Source organism: Stegostoma tigrinum, chromosome 18 (assembly GCF_030684315.1).
Source record: "Stegostoma tigrinum isolate sSteTig4 chromosome 18, sSteTig4.hap1, whole genome shotgun sequence".
NCBI lineage: Eukaryota > Metazoa > Chordata > Chondrichthyes > Orectolobiformes > Stegostomatidae > Stegostoma > Stegostoma tigrinum.
In genome coordinates, this window is record NC_081371.1 from 23,242,591 (window position 1) to 23,253,448 (window position 10,858).

The window sequence follows — 10,858 nt, forward strand, 5'->3', positions numbered from 1 at the left end:
AACATGCAAACGTAGAAATTCCACACAAAACTGCCGCTGCTGATTTTGGTCCTGCAGAAAATGCCAAGGCCCAGACTCACTCTATTCTGTTCCCTGACACTTTCACATCCCCCAGTACAAGTTCCAATTTCCAAATACCATTTTCCAATCACCCGAGCATCCATCTGCTCAGCTTTTCACCCAGCTCATTGATAGTGATCGCCAAACAATTGTTTTTGTCTCATATCCTCTGTCAAGCCCCCATTCTCCAATGCCAGTTCTTTCTTCCCAACAGCTCCTCTCTCTACAGTTCCTCCCTTCCAATAAAAACCTTTCCTTTCCCCGTCCCTTATTTTTTCTTTTTTCCTTCTTCTCTCCACACTCAGTCTCAGTCCCTTCCCTCTGTTCTCCCACCCCCATTTCAACACCTCATTCCCCAACAGCCCCTTTTCCCTTGTTCCTGAACACATCACCCTGTCGTCTTTCTTTCTCCATTCACCATCTTTCTTAACTCATCCTTTTTGCCCAAATACAGTCCTTTACCTAGTAATCTCCCTTCCCCAGTTACTTCCCCACCTGAATCACTCCTTCCCACTAATAACTTCAATCACCTTGAACGCTGATTTCCAAACCATTCCCTCTTTAGTTAACCATCTGTCTCCTACCCAATTCGCTCTCCCTTACTCTCCTCCATCTCTCCATTCTGCTCCTAGACTCCTTGCCACCCCATCTCTTTTCTCCATCTCCCTCCACCTTCCCTTCTCCACAACTTTTCTCTGCATACCCACTGCACTGTACCCCATACCCTCTTCCCTGCCTCTCCTATCTCCCCTCAAATGCTTTGCCCAATTCCCCTCTCTCAGTCCCTCCTTTCTTTACCTCCTGACCGTCCTTCCTCCCATGCTCTCCCACACATCCTGTATCTCTTCCTTCATCTCTTCCTGCCTCACTTCTTTCCTGTCCCTACCAGCCTGTGACACTTCTCTCTCCCCAGTCATATCTCCATTTCTGCCCACATCTCTATCCCTTGTTCCTCATCTCTTTCGTTGGTCCTTTCCGTCCATCCAGGGTTGTCATCCCTCCTCTCCACTCAAGATGTCTGTCCCAGATCTTATTCCTCTAAACTCTGCTCAGACTGTTCCAAACCAGCTCAATTCCCAAAATATTTCCCTCTACTTCTCTCCCATAGAACACCCTCTCCATCATCATTCCCTAGCCATTACTCTCACCACAGGTGCTGACTAATGTTGACAATGAAAAAGGCAGACACTCATGTGGCAAGAAACTTAAAAGTTACAAATTGCTCCGATCACTGCTTGAGAGATGTCAGTCTTGTTTCCAAAGCTGTAGGTTTTGCCTCGGGGATACACTATCCAAATATGTTTAACATAGGATCCCAACAGCCAGCAGAGAAGATTCAAATCTATGTGCCATCCAGCTTTCCAAACACACACAAACAGTTGTCAAAGGCCCTAAATTTGCTATAGAAATAAACTTCTCTAAAGAGACTTTGTGACCATCAAATAAAGAATATTCAGGTCTTGAATATTCTTTACATGCAGAAAGTAGTATCATGAGGCCACTGTGTGATACAATGGATTTGAATTCTAGTTTCGTGCTTTGGTTTTCCACTTCATTTAACAAGTAAATCAGCTGTAAAAGAAAATACTGTGATTTTCATTCAAAAGCAAAATAATGTGGATGATGGAAATGTCAAATAAAAATAGGAAATGTTGGAAATACTTAGCAAGCCTGGTAGCATTTGTGGGGAGGGAAACAGATTCAGAATTTCAGGCCTGCATATTCCATAGCATTTTCTAGCACTTTTGGATGAAGAGGAACACCAAAGCAGGGAACCTGAATTTGGGTGAAAGATCAAAGATCTGAAATATTAATTCTCTTTACTGATGTTGTCAAACCAGCTGGGTATTTCCAATATGTTCCAATTTTATTCCTAATGTTAAATTTTCATTATTTCAACACAGTGAATCTCTCTGTATAAAAAATTCAAATAATAAGTGTTTCCCATTATTGAACAAAATTAAAATCAGAACAAATTTATTTACATATTAAAAGGATTCATACATAATTTCGTAGACATTCAATACTAACTGTGCAAAACACTTTACAAATATAAAAAGGCTTTTTTTCTGAACATATTAGTGTGACTTCCTTACAAAACTTCTACAATCACAGATGAAAAATACAATACAATTAGTCAAAATAAGCATTCAAATTATATAAGGCTTTTAAAAAACTTATTTTCATTAACACTGGTTTTGGTAAAATGCAAACTTGACTGTGAATATTAATATGAAACAAGAATGACTGTAGCTTGAGCTCATGAAATATTGTGAAGGTGAAATAATTCCATTTTGGTAAGTTATTTTTAAAATAATACTTTTTCCAGGTAAATATTTTACATTTGACCCTGTTGCAAATACATTTGCATATTTTGTAACTAATTCTATAAACAAGTAGCTGATGGAGTACTTGTGCTCATTTCTTTACACTATTTTCCGACAGACCTGTATAGTTGACATTGGTATAAATATCCTCAAATGCCTTGCTTGACCCTCAAAGTTAGCTGTATTCTATATTCTATGAGTCTCATCAGTGCAAACGATTTGTGCTTAAGTTTGCTATTAGCAGTTTTGATGTGTGTTCATTTAGTAAACTGGTGAATCACTGAAGTTGCATTTCTTACATGGAACTTATTTTCATGATCCCTGTAATTCCTGGTTTGTTGTCGAGACCTACTTTTTTACTACATTATGTTGACAGTTGCATTTACAATGTCTTAGTGAGTTCAGACCACCTGGGAATTTGAACGAATCGAAATACAGTCCACTTTACTTCTGGAACTCAAAATTAAACCTACACCGCGTTAAACATCGCGTTTCCTTCGCGTATCGCGATTAAGTTCACGACAGAGGCCCAGGAGTTAAAACTAAAGCCTGACAGGGAAACTACCTCCCCACGTTTATTACTATGGTTATGTCCACTTGACATAAACAGCGCACTCCAGTCTTGAAAGTGAATAACTAAGGCAGGCAATTCACAAACCAATCAGACTGCAAGCGTAAATAAAGGGAATGTCTTAGCTTGACATAATGCACAGCTGGTCCAGAAAAATAGCTTTCTCATACCCAACTCGTTGTGCAGAAATCGCATACTAGCACCAATACGAATTGATACACAAACACTTAAAAAGCATCCCCAAAAAAGCATAATCAAATGCCGGTACAAAAGAGTTTACAAAGAATAAAATGTAGCAATAAATCCCTACAAGTTGGATTGAAAGGTCAGCCGCTACTGCTGCTAGGACTGAGCTGTCACTGCCAGGGTGTTCACATATCCATGTGCACACATCTCATTCTCCGAAATGCAATGTGTGAACTGCACGGGAGGGCTCGAGTACTTACGGACACGCCTCACACTGCAACATCTCTCCAGGACCTCAGCACAATCACAACACAACCAAAAGACATTCTTCAAAAGGAACACCGAGACTTGTTGGTCATAAATAAAGACCAGAAAGCACCTGACCACCAAGAGAGGGGCATTGACCGCGGAACTGGACAGGAAGCGGAACACCACACACTTGTAGTGTAGCTGCAACGAGTTGAGTTCATACAGCCAGAGAACCGGGACGAAAAACGCGACGAAGTAGACGGTGGTGACCGTGTACTTGAGGTAAACACTGGGAATATGGCCGGCCAGCACCAGCTCCATGAGAGTGAAACTGTCCAGGAGATCCAGGCAGGTTCGGCTGTAGTAATTCTGCGCTCGGTGGCTGCTCTGGCAGCTGAGCTCCTCAGTCACTGAGTTGATGAGGGTGTAGAGCAAGGGCACAGACGACAGGACCACCATCTTAAAGCCAGTGGTGCCCAGAGGAACCTTTAGCTCAATCAGGTCGAGGATAGAGGTCTCCAGAATGAGCACGATTTTGGGCGTGCAGGCGATGACATAAATGAGCCAGGCCAGGTAGGAGAAGGCAAACTGGCCACTGTCGGGTGCCGCTTTGGCGGCGTCTTCTCTCCGCCTCGAGTGTTTGATGAAGAAGATGAGCCAGCCCGCCATCACCACCAGGTCGGTGGCAATCCAAGAGCACCAGTACAGGTCAGTAAAAATGATCAGGTAGAAATCCAAGACTCCCCCTTGGCACAGCAGCAGCAGGAGGCAGAGGCCTTTATAGAAAATGGTCCTGGTGCTGGAGTGTGGCCCAGGGCTACTGGTACAGTCCGAGCTGTGCTGCAGAAATTCTCCTGAAGTGATGATGAACGCCGGACGGGCGGCTTTGATGTTGGAAGCGGCGCCGATCTCACGGCTGAGACTTGCCGTCGAGGTCTGAGAGTTCCTCCTGAAGGAGCTGTTCCTGATGTAGAGAGAATCGTTGTCTCTCGCCCGGAGGTTTCCCTCGGCTCCGCTCGGTGCTGGGGCGGCCGATCGAGAGCTCTCGTTGCCGGGCGCCGCGCTCATTGTCTCCCCTTCGAAAGCCTCCAGCCCCCGGCGATTCGGTGCAGCTCAGGTTGAGGCGGGTGGATCGCAAGCACAGGGCTGGATTCCCAGGGAAGGGATTGCTCCGGCTTCACCCAGTCAGGGGCAGGGAGACAAAAGGAACAGAAATAGGGAATAATCGAGCAAACACCCAGAGACCATGGAAAGCAGAGCATTTGGATAATGAGATGATCGCCGAGCTCCGGAGGAGAAGTTGTTTCCAATAACCGTGAGATTTCGCTGACCAGCGCAATCTGATAATTTTGAAACATTTTCTCCGATCTGTTCCTAACAATGAGTTGTCGAGGCCTTTTTAAAAAAATCTTTCTCGGGATGTGAGTGTATTTGGCAAGGTCAGTATTTAATTCCTGTTCCTAACTGGACCCGGAAGGTTGGGATGATCCACCTTCTAAAATTGTGTTGCGGCCAGTCTTACCGTTATACCTACATTGGAATCTGCAACCAATACAAAGAGAAGGCATATTTGGGAAAAACCTCAAATAAATACATTGATAAATAAATACATTGCCTTAGAGTTTATGTTACAATGATCCTTATGGTTTGGACACCAATGCTAAAAGTGAGTAAAATATGATTATCCCTGATAACCACTCTGACCCCTGACCGATTGTGATGAAGAGTCACAGGACTCGGACCGTTAACTCTGCTTTCTTTCCACAGATGCGCCCAAACCTGCTGAGTTTCTCCTGCAATCTCTGCTTTTGCTTCAGATCGCCAGCATACACAGTTTTACTCTGGTTTTCTTATCGGTTGTGAACATTTTGCTGTAATAGTTGCAAAGGTGAGAAATGAAAACAGTTTAACGTCCAATGCAGAAGACCTTTGGCTTTCAAAGGACATGTGAAAAAGTGTCTCATGAAAGATGCATTTTAAAAAAACAAAAGAACATGGGTCAGTGGGTGCACGACTGACTGAGGCATCAGAATTAAAATATTGAAAACAGACATTTCTTCTGACTGGAGAACTACGCACTACAATCTCCTTGGTCAGTCAGGGAACCATTGTTATAGTTGTGCATAAATGACCTGGACAGAACAATTGCAGCTGATGTAACCCTCGGCAACACATTAAAACAGCGAGCAGAACAATGGTAAACTACTGGAGGATATAGAGTTGTGAAATTAAGACACATGATAAATTAAATTTGATTTGCATAAACGTCACTCGATGAACTTGTGGAATTAGCAAAGCTGGGTTTGTTTTTCCTGAAGGCAGAGAATGTTGAAGGGAAAGTTAATGGAGATGCAATTAAAGTCATGAGTTGTTTTGATAAACAAAGATAAACTATTTCCAGCAGCAAATTGGCAGTAATGGAAGAACACAGAGCTATTTCATAAGTGAATAAAATTCTCTGTGATACAAATTCTTTCCGATTGTTTCCGAATGATTTATATTTTGTACAAAACCAGAAATTGCTGGAGAAACGCAGCAGGTCTGGCAGCATCTGCGGAAAGAAAACAGAGTTAAATAGTGATAATGGGAACTGCAGATGCTGGAGAATCCAAGATAATAAAATGTGAGGCTGGATGAACACAGCAGGCCCAGCAGCATCTCAGGAGCACAAAAGCTGACGTTTCAGGCCTAGACCCTTCATCAGAGAGGGGGATGGGGTGAGGGTTCTGGAATAAATAGGGAGAGAGGGGGAGGCGGACCGAAGATGGAGAGAAAAGAAGCTAGGTGGAGAGGAGAGTATAGGTGGGGTGGTAGGGAGGGGATAGGTCAGTCCAGGGAAGACGGACAGGTCAAGGAGGTGGGATGAGGTTAGTAGGTAGGAGATGGAGGTGCGGCTTGGGGTGGGAGGAAGGGTTGGGTGAGAGGAAGAACAGGTTAGGGAGGCAGAGACAGGTTGGACTGGTTTTGGGACGCAGTGGGTCACCTGACTTGAAATATTAACTCTGCTTTCTTCCCGCAGATGCTGCCAGACCTGCTGAGTTTCTACAGCAATTGCAGGCTTTGTTTCAGATTGCCAGCATTTGCAGTCCTTTGTTTTATTTTGATCAATACTTTATGCTTCATTTGAGCCAATACATTTCATCTAATGGCTGATAGATGAAAAATAGGAAGATCACTGAAAAACACCTTCGAAATGCTTTAGAGACCAAGATGGGTGCATTACACACATATGGATATAATGTTATTTATTTTCAGTATTACTTTCCAGTCTAGTTAACAATCTGATAATTATTAATAACCTGATAAACCACAATCTATGCAGAACACAATAACGTAAATACTATATTAAGGTTTTGAAGAACAAATGCTTCCTTACTGCTAACTAAAAAACATGTTGTTATTTTTTGTACTAAATTGTACATAGGTATTATCTCAACATAATGAACATTTGAAGAAAAGATAGCAGAGCAAGAAGAACTTGGAATCTAAGCTGTATCTAATTTTCCCCTCAATAACCAGTACAATATTGGGAGGTGTCAGTTCTGGGCCAGTATTTGTTTCCATTCCTAATTGCCCTTGTCAATAAGTTGCTGTTTTGAAGGGTGCAATCCTTTCGACCCAGCAGGAAGTTACAGCACTTTGGCCCAGCCACAGTGAAGCAGCACTGAGTAGTTCCAGTTCAGGATGTGGTATGTGTCATCTATTGGTAACAGCTACGATTTGACTGCTACCACTGTTCATTGGTGATAGAGGGTATGAATGTTTCAAAACATTGACTGACTGAAGCAATCAAGTGGGCTGCTTTGTCCTGGATATGTTAAAAGTTTTTGTTATTTGATTTGCACTCACCAAGGCAAATGGAGAGTATTCCATCACACTCTTGACCTATGTCTTATAAACATTAAAATAAATGTCTGATCAAATTCCATTAGAAATTCTAACTTTATAATAGCACAGGGAATAAGGGAAATTGAAGCATTTTAAGTATTGCTGAAAAGAGAGAAATGCAGTCAACAGGATAGAATTGCAAGAAGCCATGACTCAAAGGAAACAACAGTTTATGCTGGATTAGAAGAAGGTACTGACAGGTTGTGTAAGCAGTTTCTGATCCTGTCCTTCCCCCTGCCATACCCTTATAATCCACGTGTACTCATTGATAATACTAAAGTTAAACTAACTAGTCTGTAATTGCTAGGTTGATCCTTACAACCTCTTTTAAACAAGAGTATAATGCTTTCAAATCTCTAGACCGCTGACACCATCCCGGGATCGAGGGAGGTTAAAAGTTGTTGCCAGCACCTCTGCAATTTCTACTTCTACTTTTACTTTAATTTTCTTGGATACTTCACATCTGGCCTTAAGTCCTTGTTAGTTTTAAATAATGGCAGTTTATCCAACAGCTCCTCTTTATCAATTCTAAAGTCTGCTGGTAATTGAGTTTGTTCCTCTATCATCATGGCTTGGGCAGCATCTGCCTCACATTTAAACCTGGATGAGAAGTATTCACGTCTAATCTGAGTCATGCCTCTTTGCTGAAAGTGGGAATCCCCTTTATGGACCCTAAACTGCCCTACTCCTCTTTTTAATCACCTTTTTGCTATTGATTGCTTATAGAATATTTTGTCTTTTACTTCTATGTCAGCCATCATTTCTTTTCATGACATCTCTTTGAATGTCATATTTGCTTTATCATCTTCCTTCTGAGCCTTTTTATTCCTCTTAGTTTTCAACTCCATTAACAATCTGATACCTGACATAAGCACACATTTTCTTTAACTTAATTTTGATTCCTTCTGTCGTTCAGGGAGCTCTGGATTGTATGTCCAACCTTTCCTTTTTAAGGGAACATACCTTGACTGTGCCAAACCATGTTCTCTTTAAACGTAGTCTAACTTTTAGCTATTTTTCCTACAACCTTTGCTTCCAATCTATCTGACCCAGGTCTGTTCTCACTTCAGTGAAGTCCTCTCTCTAAAAATTGATTATTCCTACTGTGGATTGACCAAGTCATTTTCGACTATAATTCTAAAACTTAAGATACAATGCTTGCTGTCTCAGTTCACGTATAGGCAATTAAAGTCCCAATTTATAACTACTCCATGACGTATATACCTCTGTAATTTGTTGCAGTTTTGTTCCTCCATGCTGATGATTTATACTGTACACTAAGCAATGTAATTGCATCCTCTTATTCCTTAGCTTTAGCCAAATTGGTTCTGTTCTCGGACCCTGTGAAAAATACCCTTTCTTCCATACGGCAATGTTCTCCTTAATCAAACCACCACAAGCCCCAAATCCATTTTTCCTTTTCTATCTTTTCTGAATAGCATCTAAACCGGAATGTTTAACACATATATCTGGCCTTCCTTAAACCAGGCCTCTGAAACTGCCACAACATCACAATCACACAAGGTAATCTGTAACTCCCCAACCTTACTAACTATTCTCTGTATATTCACATACATGCAGTGTAACCTTGATTTAGACTTAATTACTTCTGTCTTACTCTAATGCCACCTATTAACTTATTTTTCTCTATTTTAGAGGTATTTGCATACTACTTTAGATTACTACTTTGGAGGTCTGACTTGCTAATTTTCATCTAGCTGTCTTAATTCCGGTTGCAGGAATCATAATCCGCATTGCTAGCTATGTCCACTGCCTATTTGGCACACCCCTCCCCCTGAATAATGTCCTGCAGCTGTTCTGTGTAATCCCTGACCCTAGAATGAGGGAGTCAACAAAACATCCTGGAGTCACATTGATGACATGATTGCTGATATACCAATCTGATCCCATAACTAAGAATCCCCTATCAGTTCTGCCATTCCAATCTTCTTTCTTCCTTCCTATACAGCTGGCCCACCTGTGATACTCATTCAGGAATCCATCACCCTCACCGATATTCAAAATGGAAAAGTGGTTATTGATGGAACTCTGAGGTCTCCGACACTATCTGCCTGCTTCTCTTGGACTGCCTACCAATTACTTGTTCCCCGCCTGCCTGTCTTTCCCTAATGTAGTGTAATTATCTCTCTGAATGCGCTATCCTCATAGTCCTCTGCATCACAATTGCACCTTATTGACTAGCTGCTGCTCAAGCTCTGAAACTGAAGGTTAAACTTGTGCAACTGGTATCACGTCCTGCACATGAGCTTTTCTAGGTCTTGAGAATTATCTGAGTTCTGGCATGCCAGAGGATTTGGCTGTCCAGCCATATCTGAATTTACACTTATATATCTACTTACTGTATATTTAACTCCTTCAACTCACTTTAATTTTATTCTTGTATTGTTAACTAACTACCAGAAATTAGTATAAAGTAAATATTCATCACCCGTATTCATGAATCAACTCCCTCTCTCATGACTATACATTCTTTCTTTCCTGTTCTCTTCCAGAAATTATTGTTTTTCAAAATTACTGGAATTAGCCCCTATCAGCAGCTGCTCAATATTCAATCAACTCAGTCCATTCTGTAATGTTATTCTTAGACTCTTTTCTCATATTTTCAAACTGTTGATTCTTCTACTAAAGACTGGGCCCACAAGCCAGGCTGATGGTTCCTGACTCTCATTCCTGACTGCAGACTATGCCTATCCCACACTCACTCACTTCCTCCTGTACAGACCAAAGTGACTACAATGCAGAACGTGGTTAGGCCAATCAGTGTTGATTGTAAGCCTGAGTCAGGCTGACCATTCCTGATCCTCCTTCCTGTCTGAACTAGAGTCCATCAATTTCATCCCTTTTAATAATGATCCATATCAAACATATCACAAATACATATAACTTTCCTTTTATACTCACAGTTCAGGGTGTCTGATAAGTTATCCTCTTTTATGTATTGCGTGCACAGTCCAGATGAGAATGATCAGTAAGACAATGCAGACTTTTTCCATGAAACAAAACACAATGAATTCACAATGGTCCTAAGCACCTCTCCTGCTATTTGGAGATAACATGGCAACATCACATGGAGAAATGTTGAATTATGAATTTCACCTCTTCCTGGGAACTCATCATAGTAACAATAGTGAGATTTCAGTATGATTTTACTAGACAATAAACCTCTTTGATTTGTTATGACCCTTTGGGATACTGCATAATCATTTGAGCCCAGTTATTCCTGAAGTTAGTTACATTCATTGTGTTTAGGGGATCTGGGACCATGCAAGAGTCTAAACTCCAAGTCCAATCCATTCCAGATCCAAAATCTTGCCACTTTCATTTAAAACAGTGAGCCCCCACTTTGACATTTACCCCAACCCTCCTACACAACACAAGCATCTTGCTCCTCCTTCCACCACTTGGCTAATGTAATTTCACTATTCGTTAGTCCCCACAACCTGAATTATTTCCCAGTCTCTTCCAATCCCACAATACACTACCCTTAGTATTCTGTAGCTACCACCGCCATCTCACAGAGATACTGTCCCAGCATGCTACACACATTCACCTTTTC

At 41.6% G+C, this 10,858-nt stretch overlaps 1 protein-coding gene across 1 annotated transcript; it reads right to left on the bottom strand.

The window, feature by feature from the left end:
• Positions 1-2,148: 2,148 nt before the first annotated feature.
• Positions 2,149-5,048, bottom strand: tmem121b (transmembrane protein 121B). Its single transcript, XM_048549057.2, has one exon. It carries the CDS (start codon positions 4,459-4,461, stop codon positions 3,301-3,303), a length of 1,161 nt encoding a protein of 386 aa, XP_048405014.1. The 5' UTR covers positions 4,462-5,048; the 3' UTR covers positions 2,149-3,300.
• Between the last annotated feature and the right edge of the window lie 5,810 nt (positions 5,049-10,858).